At 40.6% G+C, this 18,549-nt stretch overlaps 1 protein-coding gene across 4 annotated transcripts in view; it reads right to left on the reverse strand.

Annotated features, from left to right (window-relative positions):
• The window catches only part of ube2e2 (ubiquitin-conjugating enzyme E2E 2), a 210,138-nt gene extending 195,049 nt beyond the window's left edge, over window positions 1-15,089 (reverse strand). For 3 of the 4 annotated variants that reach the window (XM_080206556.1, XM_080206537.1, XM_080206565.1), the window contains exons 1-3: window positions 14,890-15,050; window positions 13,945-14,130; window positions 10,617-10,667 (exon numbers count right to left, since the gene is read on the reverse strand). In XM_080206556.1, coding sequence (XP_080062682.1) covers window positions 10,617-10,667; window positions 13,945-14,120 — 227 coding nt within the window. In that variant the 5' untranslated portion in view covers window positions 14,121-14,130; window positions 14,890-15,050. Of the gene's footprint in view, window positions 1-10,616; window positions 10,668-13,944; window positions 14,131-14,889 lie in introns of all 4 variants that reach the window. The other variant, XM_080206547.1, reaches the window with a different exon arrangement.
• Window positions 15,090-18,549: the final 3,460 nt, after the last annotated feature.

Here is an 18,549-nt window from a genome sequence, read left to right on the forward strand (position 1 = left end):
CCAACATTGGATATTCTTCTTCTGTCAAAGTTGTGTTAAAACATGTGCAATCATGTTCTCCCTTCCTGCTTTTTTCAACACACTGCTATTGTTTAGCTGCTTCTGCTTTCATTCAAAGGCCTCCTTCAGTATTTGATCCTGCTTTGATTCTAAGTCCAATTCCATTGTCATGATTGTAAATTAATTCTGAGAGTTGGGTAGGATTTGGAGAGTAAAACTTTCCATTGAATGCAAACTAACACAAACCACTTCAAATTTGCTTTGTAATTGCCTACGTTGAATCCAAACAGTTCTTTTGATTTTCAGTGTTCTAAAATAAAAAAAAGCCATCTTTTTCAGAAGGTTGTCAGACTTTGTCAAAGAGAATCCGTCTCTTGGCATGCCTTCTCAACTTCATGTGTATGATTAAGGCCATCCAGAAAGGCCACTTTATCCCTGTCCCCTTTCTTGTCCACTGCCTTAGTTTCTCTGTCAGGTAGCCCAACTCCACCTTCTGTTGCAAAATGGCACGCTTAAGATTCTTTCCAGAATTTCCAATTATATATCTGTTCCAACAAAGTTTATTAATTCCTTTGTTCATTCTAGATATTCATAATCAATTTCTGCATATTCTTTGGCAAAGATATATAGCAGATTGGTTTCTTTGGTGTCAGGATTTGATGTAATTATGGTTTTAACGATCATTATAGCAGTTACTCTGCTGCAAGAACCATCATAATTTCCTTGAACATCAACTGTGAACAGTACTGTTTCTGTAGGTACCTATGTCTGTACAAGCTGGATAAATTCATTATCTCAGTAGTTAATTAGGAATAATGGTACAGTTTCAGCAAACAGTCCTACTTCACATTGTTGTCCTTTTCTTTTATCAGCAATCGTAAAATATTTCTGCTCATCAATCTCTATTTTGAGTTCACATATGACTGCTGATTGATCTACATAATTCCTCTCATATTTGAGAAGCTGTTATTGACAGTCCTGCAATTTGTGCTCAGATAACTTCAGCAACTCAGGACAAGCTTAAAATCAGTCAACTTTTTCTTGCAACTGTCTCCAGTTGCTCACTTTCCTTGTTCACATCATTGTCCAGTGACCACCTTCACCAGTTTTACATTGCACTAAACGTCCTCCATTCATGCCTTCATAATCTAATAACTGCAACCCTCCACCAGTCCTTCATACTGTTTCATTGCAACTTTCGGTTGCTGCATCTCAACTGAGCAAACGTCAGCTTCTCCTTTTGATTCTATGCCAGCTTGAGTGAATTAAGTCTATACGGATATTGCTCAATTGGAACAGCATTTTCTACATCTACATTACTTAAGTACTTCCCAGTTTGTTCCCACATATAGCTCCATGTGATTATACTAACTCTTTCAGATCATTTTGATTTTCCTCCAGAAGGTAATTCTGATTTGCCAAATTCAGAATCATATGAATTAGTTTCTTCAATCTGAGTTACAACAATTAACACATCTTTTTTCCTGCTTTCCTTCCCTATCAAGATACCCTTTGAGCATATTAACGTGGCACACTCTTAAGATTTCCTTCTACCTGGTGTTCTTATCAAATAATTCACCTCACTCAACTTTCTTTCTAAGGCCAGACGGCCTACTACAACAATGATTAGAGCAACAATAACAATGGCAATATTAGCTGCAAGAGCAATTGTGACAATGAGAGTCAAGCATGCTAGGATTTTTGGTCAAATTATAATTAAATACACGTTGGTTAGAAGCCTTCAGTGAGTCATGACCTAGTTTGTGAGCTGTGACCTGATACTTCCTGCATTGACCAAATAAGGATAGTTGTTTGGACAAAACTAGATATATCAGAGCTTTTGTTAACATCTATGGGCTAAGGCTACGTGACCATGCAATTTGAACTAAGCATTTGGAGTTGTTTGTGAGCAACTCCATTGACCATGATAGAACAATGTAATCTGGTTACAACATTAGCTGAGTTTCAAGGAACTCTCTGGAAGATTGCGTCAGTTTGGAGATAAAGGAATGTCTCAGTCCTTTGTCTTATGCGAGAACTTGGAGACCAACAATCACAATTGTGCTCTGAAAGAACATCTTCAGAGAAGACCAAGAACCACATGGAAGAATCTACATCGAGAATGGACTTGGCCAGTTTGCTCAAAAACAAAAACAGGTAGCATACATTTCAGTTAGAGATAAAGTTCAAAGAGCTAGAATTTCAATTAATGTTAATATTAATGTGTAAGTGTTAAAGTGTTGCCTGTGAGTTAGAGTTTGGCACCTGAAGTGTTAAATAAACAAGTTCAAGAAATTTTGAGTCAACCCCAGTCCTTTGGTTTTAATACTAAGCTAAGTACCTGGAAAGTAGGTTAAGTTGAGAGCTGAATAACACCTGTAAACCTTGCTTTTAATGTCTCACCTACCAATGGTAATTATAATCTTTAATTGCTACTAGGAAAAGTATGGCTTTTTGATTTTGTCTCCATTTCTTTTTTCATCACATGCTTTGCCACTTTTAAATACTGTTTAACCCACTCATCAGTCCTACTTAATCCCTCTCTAAAGTTTGACATGTAGTCTAACAATGGAGTCTCAGAACACTGACTCACCAATTTCTGCTTTATCGATTCAAGTGATCTTCTTATCTCATGACCAAAAACCAATTCAAAGGAGCCGAATTTAGTTGATTCATTAGGTGCATCCCTAATTGCAAACTGTACAAATGGATTCCTTTACCACAATCCTCTGGGTAATAAGAACATAAGAAATAGGAGCAGGAGTAGGCCATCTAGCCCTTCAAGCCTGCCCCGCCATTCAATAAGATCATGGCTGATCTGTCGTGGCTCAGTTCCACATTCCCGCCCTCTCCCCATAACCCTTAATCCCCTCGCTTATCAAGAACCCATCAACCCGCGTCTTAAAAATATTTACCGACGCAGCCTCCACCACCTCAACGGGCAGAGAATTCCAGAGATTCACCACCCTTTGAGTGAAGAAGTTCCTCCTCAACTCCGTTCTAAACCGCCCCCCCTCTATCTTGAGGCTGTGCCCCCTACTCCTACTGTCCTTTCTGAGCGGGAAGAGTCTCTCCACCTCTATCCTATCCATCCCATTCATCATCTTATATGTCTCAATGAGATCTCCCCTCATTCTTCTAAACTCTAACAAGTACAAGCCTAGTTTATTCAGCCTCTCCTCATAGTTCAACCCCCTCAACTCCGGCATCAGCCTAGTAAACCTCCTCTGCACACCCTCCAAGGCCAAAATATCCTTGCGTAAGTACGGCGACCAAAACTGCACACAGTACTCCAGCTGCGGCCTCACCAATGCCCTATACAGCTGCAGCAAGACCTCCCTACTTTTATATTCAATTCCCCTCGCTATGAAGGCCAGCATCCCATTCGCCTTCCTGACCACCTGCTGCACCTGCAGGCTGGGTTTTTGCAACTCATGCACAAGGACCGCAAGGTCCCTCTGCACCGTCGCCTGCTGCAGTTTTTCGCCACGTAAGAAATAGTCCTTCCTAACATTATTCCTACCAAAGTGGACCACCTCGCACCTGCCAACATTAAATTCCATTTGCCAGTTCCTGGCACATTCGCCCAGCCTATCTAGATCCTTCTGCAGACTCTCCACACCCTCCGCGCAATTTGCCGTTCCACCAATCTTGGTGTCATCAGCAAATTTCGACACCATACACTCGGTTCCCTCCTCCAGATCATCTATATAAATGCTAAATAGCTGAGGCCCCAGCACCGACCCCTGGGGCACTCCACTAGTCACCAACCGCCAATCCGAATAGCACCCATTAACCCCCACCCTTTGCCTCCTATTTGACAACCAATCCTCTATCCACGCTAACACCCTACCCCCAACTCCATGCCCCCTTACCTTCTGCAATAACTTCTTGTGAGGTACCTTGTCAAACGCCTTCTGAAAATCAAGAAAGACCACATCCACCGGCTCTCCTCTATCCACCGCCCTAGACACATCCTCATAGTACTCCAGTAAATTTGTCAGACACGACTTCCCCTTAACGAAACCGTGCTGCGTCGGCTCTATCAAGCAATTCCCCTCAAGATGCCTCGCTATTTCCTCCTTGATGACGGATTCTAACATTTTACCTACAACAGACGTTAAACTAACCGGCCTATAATTCCCTGCCTTTTGCCTGGCACTCTTCTTAAACAACGGCGTAACATTAGCCGCTTTCCAATCTTCTGGCACTTCCCCGGAATCCAGCGTCGTCTGGAAAATAACCACCAAGGCATCCACTATCACCTCCGCCATTTCTTTCAGAACCCTCGGATGCATTCCATCCGGTCCTGGGGACTTGTCCACAATCAGTCCCTCCAGTCTGTCGAGCACCGCCTCTCTAGTAACAATAATGTCATTGAGACCCTCCTGTCCTACCACCTTTCCATCGCTAACACCCGGCAAATTATTCACATCCTCCTCCGTGAAGACCGAAACAAAAAAGTTATTCAAGACCTCAGCCATTTCCCCATCCCCTACCACTAAGACCCCCCTCTCATCCTCTAAGGGTCCAACATTCACCCTAGCCAGCCTCTTCCTTTTTATATATTTATAAAAACTCTTGCTATCCTTTTTTATATTAAGCGCTAGCCCAGCTTCATAGTTTCTCCTACCCTTCTTTATCAACTTCTTTGTCAATCTTTGTTGACAGTTAAACCTCTCCCAATCCTCTTCTCGCCCACTACTCTCCCGACTAAAAGACCCGAACATGGTCTTTAAACTTTGATGTCACCCTTCCAATACTCTCTGCAATTCTGGATGGCATGAAGTTGATTTAAATTGCTTTATTCCTATGCTATCTATATCTTTCCTGAATAACTTTAACTTAAAACCGGAACCTTGATCTGATTGTGGGTGGTCGGTATTTGGTAAAAATTAATTCCTTTACAATCCTTTTAGCTGTAATATTACATAATGGAATAGCCTCTGGAAATCTGGTAGACACATCCATTATAGCCAACAAATACTGATTTTCACTTTTTGTTTGAAGCAGGGATCCCACGCAATCAATTAGGACTCTTTGTATATGCATTCCTCAAATGTGGGAATAGGTATTAATGAAACCGGTTTCATTACCGCTTGAAGTTTTCCTATTACCTGACACAAAAGGCAAATTCTACTACTTCTTTATACATTGCCGGCCAATAAAAAAATGTTTTTGTATTTTTGTTCACTTTTTCCTTACTCCTAAATGACCTCTCACTGATACCTCATGTGCTCCTCGCAACACTCCTTTCTGTAAACAACCAGTGGTACAACTTTTTGAACTTCTGCCCATTTTTCATCTGCTTGAATATGTAAATATTTCCACTTCCTCATTAAGTCATCCTTTTTAATGTAAATAACACTCCAGTATACACTCAAATTATTCTTGCTTGCTAATACAACTGCTTTGTCTCTACATCTTTCTCTTGTAATTCTGCCAACTTTCCTGAACTGAAAATATCTGTCTTGTCCTCCACCTGTTCTTATTCTCTCTCAACCATCTGATCAAAAATTGTTCGTGATAATTGAACTTTAATCTCCTTATTTTTACTCTGATTTTTCCTCCTGTCTCAACCTGTGTTGCATGATTTTTAACTAGCTTTTCGACCACTCCTGTGATGCTATATCATTACCCAAGATAAACTGCATCTCTAAAAAAGGTAATTTCTCCATTACTCCAGCCAACACTTCAACACTCTTCACTGGACTTTCCAACCTTCCTCACATAATGGAACACTATTCTTTTCACCATAAATTCCACCACTACCACCTTTTCTGGCAATACTCCATCCAAACTACTTATAGATAGAAAGAACATAGAACATTACAGCACAGTACAGGCCCTTCGGCCCTCAATGTTGTGCCAAACTATGTCCAATCCCAAGATCAAGCATCTCCTCAGCAGTCAGCATTAAAGATCAACTTGCTCCTTAAAATCTTAACTTCCTTATTTACTCCTTCTTGTACCTGTGTTAGCCACACAAGTAATTTCCTTAAGGAGATCCAGCACTTGTTTATCAACCAATCCCTGAATACGTTATACATTATTTTGCATCTCTTTAGCTCCAGCTAGGGTTTCCTGTATCCCTATAACAAACCCCACTGGCTTATCCAGTTTTACAAAGTCTGTCTTCTCACAAACTCTCCTTCCCGAAGCAATCCCTCACACCCTTTCCATCCTTGCAACCCAACCCCTTATGAAGCTCTTTCTCCCCCACCCACAACATCTCACAGTCTCCCCTTCCCACCTTGCTTGCCTGCAGGTTGCCTCACCCCACTGTGTCCTCACCATTGCCGCTACATCTCTCCCTAGCCTCTGGGCACTTGTCACTGGTCAGGGGGGTGGGGGGGGGGGGTCGTCGCCATCGTCGGGGTGGTCCACTCTGCTACCCTCTGCTTCTCCACACTATGTCCTTGTTATAGCCTGAGGTGGGGATCACCCTGCTGCCTGCGCAGGTGTCTGCTTTCCTGCACTGTTTCTTCATTGTGGTCAGCTGTCGTGCCCTAACCTTGTGGTCTTGTGCTCGTCTGCTGCTAACTGTTAGTTACCTTTATGCCCTTTGCCTGTCATCCAGAGTCTGATTTCACTTGGCGTTTGCTGCTGACAACTGAGCCCCATTGATTGGGGGTCTATGCCTAGGCACGGTGTGTTTCATTATCTATGCGCCCTGGAAATAAGTATTTCATTGACAAAATTTGTAGATTGCAAATTTGGTTGAATTTCAAATTTCAATTAAGCAATTAAAGGGAAACAACTTAAGCTTCAGTTGGAAGTATATTAGAGTATTGTTTTCTAATGCAAAATAAGTTTTCAAGTTAGATGCATTCTCAAGTTTCTGTCCCTGATATTCATTGAAATAATACTAAATTATGCATTTTTTATTACTCATTTTGAGGGGACATTTTTTATACATTATCTTATGCATTTCATCTGCTCCAAAGTATATCACAAAATAATTCTTAAAATATATACATACATAATTACATCAACGGATAACTTAACAGTGCAGCGTTTAATCAAAGAGGAACATGACATATTTTGCAGTGTACCTTAAGTTACTGGAAGAGTCAACCTACTTCTATTAACTGAATCACTGCTGACACAATAAAGGCATCCATTTGGAGCCTCAGAAATGGCACTTGTTGGTGACATCACATCTAACAGTCATGCAACTTTCATGGTCCAATGCAAAAAATACATTCCTAAATGTGTTCAATTATCTGGGTAAATTTGTGCTAGATTTAATTTCATCTCACAAAACACTGTAAAAGACTACCGAATAAAGCTGACGTCACAAACTAGAAGCAAGATGTAAAAAAGTTATACAATCTTGAAAGGCTAATAAAACTTTAAATTGATGCATACCAGACCAAATTATGGTGAAAATATATAATTGGCAACCTTTTGCATACAGCATTTTTATTGACTGATGCAGTGTTAAGACACACACACACACACACACACACACACACACACACACACACACACACACACACACACACACACACACACACACACACAGAACTGTAAAGTATTGCATTTGCTTGTGAAAGGCATGATTCATTTGTGTGTAACTATACTGCTGGAGTCAAAGTGGACCACATCTGTTAATAGCTGTCTGCAAAACATTTGAATGATTTTTGTATTCCCAAATGACAGTGATAATCAGGGTAGAGATATGATTTAAGATGATCATGTCTATTGCTTATTCAAAAACTAATGAAAGTGCTGATGAGTATAGTCAAGCACGATGGCTGTGTCACACTCTCACCAGAATATGAAGGTAATCAGAACTGATAGAGGAAGGAAATGAAACCTGAAAAATGAAAAAATAATCTTATTTTAGATTGTAAATAAAGAAAGAGCCTCTCATGAAATTCTAGTATATTTAAATTTTAGTAAGTAGTATACAGAGTAATATTATAACTATTAAGCATATATAGAAAAATACTATAATGGATTCATGAAATTCATATAGGCATTCGACAATGTAAAAAATGAACATGATGTCGTACGTTGACCTGAAATAAATCATTAATTGTTTATGTGATAGCAACTTGCTCATTTTACTAAAACATAGACCAAACCAATAGCAGAATCACTGAAACCTCACACATTATCACATTAGCCATTCTAGTAAGTCAGAAAAGAATTTGTTCACATGGATGGGAATCTGTAATTTAAGAAACCCAAACTACAAGGTTAAAAACATACAGGGGTGATATTTTGGTTTTAATAACCAGAGCATTAAAATCATATTATTTAAAAACATGCTGAATCTTCCAGTAACAGTTACATAAATTATTAATTTCCAGACAGATAAGCTGATTATTTTACATGATGATCAAAAATGGAAACAAATAAAAAATATTATAGGAACTACTTTGTTGTAAACACATGCAATTTTTGGCAGAAATAAGAAAGATGTGATGGCACAGTGTTAGCATTTATAGAAGTTTTGTTCATTAAATGTCAATATTTATCAGTTTGATTACATAGTTCCAGCTGTATTTATGCTACAGCTACAGTGTCAACACAGTTGTTATACTGAGCTATAAGTCCAAAGTAAGGCAGGAATTTGTATTACAACTTTTAAGACTGGTGCACGAATATCAGAATTGTAATGCAAATGCAGTTCCAGAAATTTCATTGAAAACAATCAGAATTATCACTTCTGATATGAGTGCAGTGCCCTGTGATTTTAAAGATAGAGGTTCTTTTAAGCAGCAGCAGCAACAGAACTGCCGTACATGATGCAGCATTAAAACTTGACAGTTATTTCTTTTCACTTAACTGAGATTAAAAAAAACAAGAAAAATGTTCAAAAATTGCTTAACTTCACCCACCACCCTTGATACCATAGCTATTGTACATTAAGTTTTGGATAAACCAGAACTTCTCCAGCTTATCAGTAACAGAATTGAATTGATCCTGTTCATTTGCCACAAGGAACTCTACACTCTACCTCCATTAACTCATCCTATTATGATGAAAGTGATGAAGGTTAATAGTGTTCAAGATCCAAAGCCTTGATTTATTAAAGACTGTTCCACACCCGTTTTCTAACTTCATACTTAATATACAGTGACAGCTATTTCCTGATAATTAACTGTAAGTTGTCAATAGACTTACAATGATCATGTCAAATCATCCCTGAAAAGCACATCTGTGACTAGCTGGGGAAAACAAAATAAAAATGCTGTACACATTTGCAGATCAAAGTTAAACATGAGGAAGTGATTCAAGTTTTAATAATCACAACCATAGGCAAAAGTAAACAGTTTAACTATCACTCACTTCAAAATGTCTTGTATTAAATTACAAATTTGTAAAGAAATATATTCTACACACTTCAAATTTTAATAAATTGTGAATCCAAACCATAAAAGAAAAGCTACTGTAACTCAATTTTCTATGTTCAGTAGCAATGGGCAGTAGCTCCAAAACATGCAGAGAGCATTAAATTCAGCAACACATTGGAATTCTCTGATCTCGTCCACAGGTGGGATTCTCCAGTCTCACTTTTGTGAATGGAGATTTGGTTGAGTGCCAAATTCCCCCTTCTTGTTGCAGTGGTGGCAGGGTGCAAGAAACCAGAGAATTCCAGCCTATTATTTCAAATAGAAATGTTCTAATATTTGCAATAGAAATTACACACAAAAATAAACCAATGCACTTATTTTGACTGGAATAGCTCCATTTTCATGCTACAAACGTCCCTCTCCAGACTTTTAGACAAGCAGAATGGTGATAGTAAAAGTCAACAATTCACTTGCGCAAAAATTAAGAAGCGGTGTGTTATTACTTTGTTAACGAAACACCATATAGTTTCTGCTGGTTAATTTTACAGGCTTCAGAAAGCATCCAGTTGTCGTTCAAAATGGTTTATGAATATTCCGTTTACAGATATTTGGACAATGCCTTTTAAATTTCTGAGAGGATGGTTAACATAAAACTATTCTTGTGGAATCTACTTAATTGCACTTCTAAGGTATGAGCATAGAGAAGTAACCAAAGCCTTAAATGCTTGCGAAGCATTTTAACAAGCTTTAATGCAGGAGTAATGCTGTTACACACTGAAATAGAAGTAACAGTCCTTGGATATGTAACATAACAATAAAAGATCTGTAACACTTCATATAATTACAACAAAGGTTTCATTTTGGAAAACTAATCAAAAATGTTTAAATGTAATTGCAATATTCGAGAACTACATAAATAGACAAGCAAGAAACTGAAACTGACAAGCAACTTTCTAAGTTCTGAATTAAGACTACTGGATATGCTTTGCACATGAAAGTTCAGAATCAAATAGAACATTTCTTGTAACAAATGTTTTTTGAACTTCAACAGCAAATGAAACCTCATTCTGAACAAATGCCTTGTGTGCTAATGAACACATCTTGTTTCATTATTCGCAACTGCTAATTAGTCTAGTAACAATTATTTTCATGAAAACATTTTTAAAATTACACAATTGTATTCATAGTAATCATACAAAAGATATTGAAAAGAAGGAGAATATCCAAGTGGAAACAATCCTAGAATTCCTCGAATAACCTAACCAACATTTCCACATGGCAACAAGAAATGCATCCAATTGTTCTTACCTGCAGTTTGGAGGAGGATCCAGCGTGATTTCTGCAAGTTCTTTCTGAATTCTACAGGGAGGCACATAAAAAAGTCTGTTCACTAGAAATACACATTGTATCCAATGTTGGGCAATGAACATAGAATTTCAAGCAGTAGTCCTGTCATTTTGTAGAAGCCACATCACTTTGTGTCATCAAAGGAATCTAACGGGCACGTTTGTTGTATGCAAACATTTGTGCAAGATTAAAACATAATAATATACACTAACTCACTTGATATTTGCTGCAGCAAGTAGGGCATATCAAACTCTTCTGCAGCACAAATAAGAAAGATCTGAGGAACGAAGCCTTACACTAACTTTAAACTGTAAATTTGGAGAGTTGGAGATGCTTAATTGTAAATTTAATGTCAGTTAAAAAAGCACCATTTTTAAGGTGAAGGTTCATAGAAAATTCAAAGTAGAATGAAAACAGCACAATAGCATGCAATTTCAAGTTCAGCATGCAGATTTGGCATAGAAAGCAAGTCAAAATCCTCATATGTTAAGTGAAAATAGCCAAATTTAGAAAACAAGCTAGAAATAAAATCAGAAGAAAGACTGGGCAACACTAAAATTTGATTTGTGATACCTAGACTTTGTCAGGAATCTACTGAAAATCTGGCAATTGAATGCCAGGTTGCAGTTCAATAATGGTGACAGATTGAAAAAAGCCACTATATCTAAAGTGTGAGAAAGGATAACTTCTTGGAAATCTGTATCCTTAATAATCCATGTGGCTGAAACTATTAGAAACAACGCTAGATATACATTAGTCTAATTCCAACTCCGGTTAAAAAAATGTTCAAAGGAAACATGAATAGTTCCAATTGGAGGTAATTACATTGTGGAATGTTTTGCTAAGAACAGGATTGAGTTGTTGTAGTCAGATGAATTGTTCACCAGTCTTGTCGCAGGTAAGTGACTATTCCATAAAACTCAGGGTGTGATTAATGTTGGAGCACTACTTTCTCCGTCCTAGCTATTTCCCCATTTCTTCCCTTTCCTGTCTAATATGGTGACTCATGCTGTGTAATGGTTACAAAAGCTAACAACAGTCCCACAAGTCTCTCAGCTTCTCCTTATGCCCATTCCTCATGATCATAGAGAGATGACAGGATATTCAATTATAGGAATTGTAAAGCCAATTCTGATCCTGAATCAATGTCCACAAATGCATTTTTTTTTCCAGCAAAGAACTTTGAATAGAGAGAATATTTTGGCTTTCCTTTTCTTGCTTGCAGACACTGAGACCAACCAATTTAGCACAGGTTTGGAATTACCCTGAGACATTTCTGATCTCCATAACTCTCTCCACTCACATTGTCTGTACCTTTAAGACTTGATTACCTGTAAAGACTCACATTCCAATCATTATTTTGTAAATTGAGTTTGTGTCTTTATATGCCCTGTTTGTGAATAGAACTCCCACTCACCTGACAAAGGGGCAGTGCTCCGAAAGCTAGTGGCTTTTGCTACCAAATAAATCTGTTGGACTTTAACCTGGTGTTGTGAGACTTCTTACTGCATTTCGGATCTGCATGGCTCTGTATTTCATCACATGGTTCTTTAACACTTTGAGTCATTGCGAGAGTACATTTTAATTTACTACTGGTAACATCAGAATGCCCTCAGTCTAACTGAAGTGTCAGCCAACATTACGTCTTGACTCATGGGCAAAAATGCTACCACTGAGCCAAGGCTGAGTAGCTTTTTCCTTGTTCATTTTGATGTTGGATATCAAATCAATTTAAAAAATCAGTAAACCTCTTGTTTTATACGAAAACAATAAACAGTAATATCTTAAGTCATTTGAAGTTCAAATAATATTTGAAGCAAATGGAAAAGAGAAATAATAATTTTGCATTGTTATAGGCTGTGTTGCCCTTCCTGACAAATTACCTCTTAATTCATCAAGTATTTTATTGAAAACGTCTTATCAAAATCAGAAAAAGGTAATTCTGAATGTGGTTTTTCCATTTTGTTAAAAGCTGTTATTCAAGTATTTATGCATTTATTCATTTTTCACAAGTAGAAGCATATTTCCAGGTGTTGCTCTTCTTGCTAATTAGCCTAGACAGCGATAATTTTGCCATTGCATTTATTTCACTTTCAAAATACAGAGATAGTAGTCACATAATAAGCACTGACAATTACGCTGCCTACACTAATATTTCAAAAATTCATATTTGCATACATTATACTCACCAACATTTTGAAGCACAGCGGCACGATTATACTATAAATAAATATTTTACAAGACTTTTCAATCAGAAATAACACTATACCACTGGGCAAGCCATGTGCAAAATTCGGTGCTTCTCAAATAGTACTTTGTAACCTTTAGACTAAACTCAGCCACTGGGATAAGCAGATGGATACTTTAGTTTAATAGCCCATTCAAAGAATGGCACCTGCGGCAAAGTTGCGTTCCTGTAGTTTCATAAGAACATAAGAAACAGGAGCAGGAGTAGGCCATCTAGCCCTTCGAGCCTGCCCCGCCATTCAATAAGATCATGGCTGATCTGTCATGGCTCAGTTCCACATTCCCGCCCTCTCCCCATAACCCTTAATCCCCTCTCTTATCAAAAACCCATCAACCCGCATCTTAAAAATATTTAGCGAGGTAGCCTCCACCACTTCAACGGGCAGAGAATTCCAGAGATTCACCACCCTTTGAGTGAAGAAGTTCCTCCTCAACTCCGTTCTAAACCGCCCCCCCGTTATCTTGAGGCTGTGCCCCCTAGTCCTACTATCCTTTCTGAGCGGGAAGAGTCTCTAGTCCAGATGATGTGTTTGATGGCTGCTGAAATGTAGCTTCAATGCAAATATAGCTGAAACTGAACTATGCCAGTAGCCTGAAATGAACTCATAGCAAATCAGTAGTCCAATTAAAATGGCACCCAAATTTAACCCTTACAGAATTCAGTAATTTTCTGGCTGCATGAGTTTTGCACTGATACAGAAACTAGTGCAAAGCAGTACCCATATTGAAAAAACAGCAAAATTGCATTTGTTGTCAACTTGTAGATCCATAGTTCAGTAGGATAATATTTAAAGAAAGAAAGTATACAAGAACTTGCACTCTAGATATCTGACTTTCACTAAAAATAAAAAGTCTAATCCAAGAAAATGACAGTCCACATCTGCACTATTCAAATGAATAAGGTAACCTACGGAAATCAAGCAGATGTATCATGTGTATTATCACAAATGTGCCATGCCAAATACATATCTGCCTTCAGTTTGCTAATAATTTTTTCTTCCTAGAGAGACAAACAGAATGCTAATTTTCCAGTAAGATGTACCTTTTAGCACTAGTTGAAAGCTTAGCAGCAGTTTTACTGGAAATCTTGGCATCCTTCTTCTTAGGCTGGGGTTGTTCCCTCTCTTGTTCTTGCGGTGTACTCTCACGCTGATCCCCATCAGAGCTACCACTACTTGTACTGGGACTGTCATCAGCCCTCTGCGGCTCACTGGACATTTCACTCGTTCTGGAATTTAAAACAAATAAATGAAATGGGCAATTTAATTCACTTTGCTACATGGAACGAAGTTAGCGAGAGATTCTTGTCTCAATTAAAAGGCACTAATACCTCGCATTTTTTTCATCTTGTTATTGCTGACTATTTAAAAAAAAACACACCAACTTCCTATAGATTACTGGGTTTATCTAGTCAGATCTAAACATTCCCCAGATGTAAACATTGTTAGGTCAACACCATTACTGTTGTTGTGTCTCAATTTCCATAATATTGACAATGCAACAACATTAAGTTTTGGACGATGGACAGCCTACAATTTTTTTCGACCGAATATAAATCCCAAGATTAAGTTACACAACCAGTGCCAGCGAAAGTGGTGGAGTGGGGAGAGAATCATATATTTGTCAGCCACGTCAAATGCGCTTGATACGCAGAAATAACTAAGAAGCTTTTCAACACCAGGCTGTTTGTCATCTGGAAAGAAGGGAGACCAGTTTCCTATTTGGACCGAGTCAGGGATGGGGAAACTGCAAATCCGTCAGTGTGCAATAACTGGTGCGTTAAAGGCCTTTATATTTCCACCGTCTCTCCAACGCACACACGAATATCACACAAAGACAAACACTGTTCTCTCTCGTCTCTAACTTTCAGGCCGGATTTGATAGCTGTCCGGTCGTTTTGAGAGGCCTTATGTTGAGTACTATGGGATAAAAGGGAAAGAAGGAGGTGATCCTTACGTTTTTTTTAAATCTTCTTCCTTGATATTACCTGAATACTGGCCGGAAAATAAAAACCGCTGCCTGTCCTCGGGTCTCGATGACAAAAGAGGGGAAATAAGAACAGAGTTAAAGAGGTCAGAGGTGGAAAAGGGAAACACCAATACTAACACATGAGATGAAGCTCTCTCTGTCTATCCGCCGCCGCTGGGCTCGTACTCACGCGCGTGCGCTTGGTCTCCCCGAGCAGCGGCGCGCGCTTTTAAAACTGAATCAGCTCTTTAGCAACACGTGACCGCGCGCGCGCGCGCCCCTCGCGAGAGCGCTCGCCCCCGCCCGCAGTGACACCGGCGGAGGGAACACGGGTGCTCGTGACTCCAAGCACCACATTGGTCACCCGAGCGACGGTGCGTGCACTGGTGGTTGGGCATCGCATCAGCGCCGCCGCAGCTGCTTGCCCAGGTACGCGGGGAGGAGATCGGGGCGCGAGGACACTGGTGGTTATTACTGTGTCAGCACCTGCTCGGTTCAAACCTCCCGCGTCCTCCCCTCCACAGGCTATCTGGTTACTCAGCTGATCAGCGGCTGTCCCCCCCCACCGCCCCCCCTTCCTCACCCCCCCATCCCCCTTCCTCACCCCCCCATCCCCCTTCCTCACCCCCCCATCCCCCTCCTCACCCCCCATCCCCCTCCTTACTCCTTCCTCCTCCCCACCACCACGCCCTCCCCACCCCTGCTCCTCCTCCTCCTCACACCAACCCCCTCTCCCCACCTCCACCCCCTGCTCCTCCCCGATCCCCTCCACCTCATTCTCCCTCTCACAGCCCGCTAACCTCCACTACCAGCTGAACCTCCACTCCCCGCCACCCCCCAGTCCCTGCCACCCTCCCACCCCCCCGCCATCCCCCACCATCCCCTCCCCTCACTCCCTGCCACCACCCACTCCCTACTGCCCCTCTCAGCCCCCCGCTACCCCCTCACTCCCTGCTCCCCCTTACCCTCCCCCCACTCCGCCACCAGCCCCCTGCTCCCCAACTTCCACTCCCCCTATCCCCCTAACTGGTTTAAGCAGCTTAATACAAAAAATGAACTCATGTAAAAGCAAGTACTTTGATGTTTATTCTCATCATCACAAAACTAAAGGATTAATTTTCTCTTGTATACAATGCAGGCAGTGAAGAATTACATTATATCACCTCATTTACACATTCGTAGATATAGGCTGAAATTCTCTGATCTTGCCCACAGCTGGGATTCTCCAGTCCTGCTGCAGTGAATGGAGTTTTAGCTGTGCGCCAATTTCTCCATTCTTCCTGCCAGCACTGATGGGGCAAATGAAATCAAAGAATTCTGACCATAATTTTTGAATCAGGCTGAGAAACTAATCTTGTGTCATTATCATATTTTGGTGCACCCACAGGAAATATTACAAACAGCAACTATTCTTTTACATCTCAATTTTTTTAATGAATGTCTGCTTTATCAGGTAAATATTTCCTGTTTTACACTGATTCCTGAGCAAGACAGAATTTATGGATCAGACTAGGGAAGAGTTTAGCATGCATGACTTTTAAAGCAAGATATTCATTGTCTTTAAAAAAGCCTTGCTACCCAGCACAGAACAGCAAAAGCATGAGTTAACTAAGCTAGAATTAGGGTGAGTGGAGAAAGACAAATTGAAGATTGTATGACTTGCAGATTGATAGCAAATTGCTGTATCCAAAATGATTTATTCTAATAGGCATTTGATATACGTATATATTACATACAATGATCCATTGCACAGCATTAAACAAGTTATAATCAAAATAACAAATAATGGTTAGGAACAGTGAGAAGAGCACAATAATATGAGCAATGGTCCTGTAAAGTTTGATTTTTGTCTCAGCCTCATGACATGCTGATACCACAGAAACATGTAGTTGGTCATAGGTAGAATTTGCTTTCTGGGATTGTGAATATCATAGTGGCATCCCTAGGGAACACACTGCAAAGGTAAGGTAATGTGCCTACAACTTTGAAACTGGTGTATTCAACAGTTAGTTTAACGTCTGTTGTAGGTAAAATGTTAGAATCCGTCATCAAGGAGGAAATAGCGAGGCATCTTGAGGGGAATTGCTTGATAGAGCAGACGCAGCACAGTTTCGTTAAGGGGAAGTCGTGTCTGACAAATTTATTGGAGTTCTATGAGGATGTGTCTAGGGCGGTGGATAGAGGAGAGCCGGTGGATGTGGTCTTTCTTGATTTTCAGAAGGCGTTTGACAAGGTACCTCACAAGAGGTTATTGCAGAAGGTAAGGGGGCATGGAGTTGGGGGTAGGGTGTTAGCGTGGATAGAGGATTGGTTGTCAAATAGGAGGCAAAGGGTGGGGGTTAATGGGTGCTATTCGGATTGGCGGTTGGTGACTAGTGGAGTGCCCCAGGGGTCGGTGCTGGGGCCTCAGCTATTTAGCATTTATATAGATGATCTGGAGGAGGGAACCGAGTGTATGGTGTCGAAATTTGCTGATGACACCAAGATTGGTGGAACGGCAAATTGCGCGGAGGGTGTGGAGAGTCTGCGGAAGGATCTAGATAGGCTGGACGAATGTGCCAGGAACTGGCAAATGGAATTTAATGTTGGCAAGTGCGAGGTGGTCCACTTTGGTAGGAAGAATGGTAGGAAGGACTATTACTTACGTGGCGAAAAACTGCAGCAGACAACGGTGCAGAGGGACCTCGGGGTCCTTGTGCATGAGTTGCAAAAACCCAGCCTGCAGGTGCAGCAGGTGGTCAGGAAGGCTAATGGGATGCTGGCCTTCATAGCGAGGGGAATTGAATATAAAAGTAGGGAGGTCTTGCTGCAGCTGTATAGGGCATTGGTGAGGCCACAGCTGGAGTACTGTGTGCAGTTTTGGTTGCCGCACTTACGCAAGGATATTTTGGCCTTGGAGGGAGTGCAGAGGAGGTTTACTAGGCTGATGCCAGAGTTGAGGGGGTTGAGCTGTGAGGAGAGGCTGAATAAACTAGGCTTGTACTCGTTAGAGTTTAGAAGAATGAGGGGAGATCTCATTGAGACATATAAGATGATGAATGGGATGGATAGGATAGAGGTGGAGAGACTCTTCCCGCTCAGAAAGGACAGTAGGACTAGGGGGCACAGCCTCGAGATAAAGGGGGGGTGGTTTAGAATGGAGTTGAGGAGGAACTTCTTCACTCAAAGGGTGGTGAATCTCTGGAATTCTCTGCCTGTTGAAGTGGTGGAGGCTGCTTCGCTAAATATTTTTAAGACGCGTGTTGATGGGTTTTTGATAAGCGAGGGGATTAAGGGTTATGGGGAGAGGGCGGGAATGTGGAACTGAGCCACGACAGATCAGCCATGATCTTATTGAATGGCGGGGCAGACTCGAAGGGCTAGATGGCCTACTCCTGCTCCTATTTCTTATGTTCTTATCAATGGCACTTCATAACTTGTGCCTGGTACTGGCTGAAACATAACCTTTGCCTTGGAGACACTGATTTGAAGATCCAAGTTTTTGGCATATACATAGAGAAGCATTCTGATTACTCTGTGACTTTGATGAAGGCATGTAGCTTGGAGAAATTGAAGGTCTTTCCTGAATGGAATCTAATGTTGATACCTGCTGGCATGTCACTGCAGCAAAGAAGATAGTGAAGAGTTGGGGAATCATTGTGCATCCTATTTTAAACCATTGGTTACTGCAAAGGCACTG

Source organism: Carcharhinus amblyrhynchos, chromosome 2 (genome assembly GCF_965287045.1).
Source record: "Carcharhinus amblyrhynchos chromosome 2, sCarAmb.v2.hapA, whole genome shotgun sequence".
Lineage (NCBI taxonomy): Eukaryota > Metazoa > Chordata > Chondrichthyes > Carcharhiniformes > Carcharhinidae > Carcharhinus > Carcharhinus amblyrhynchos.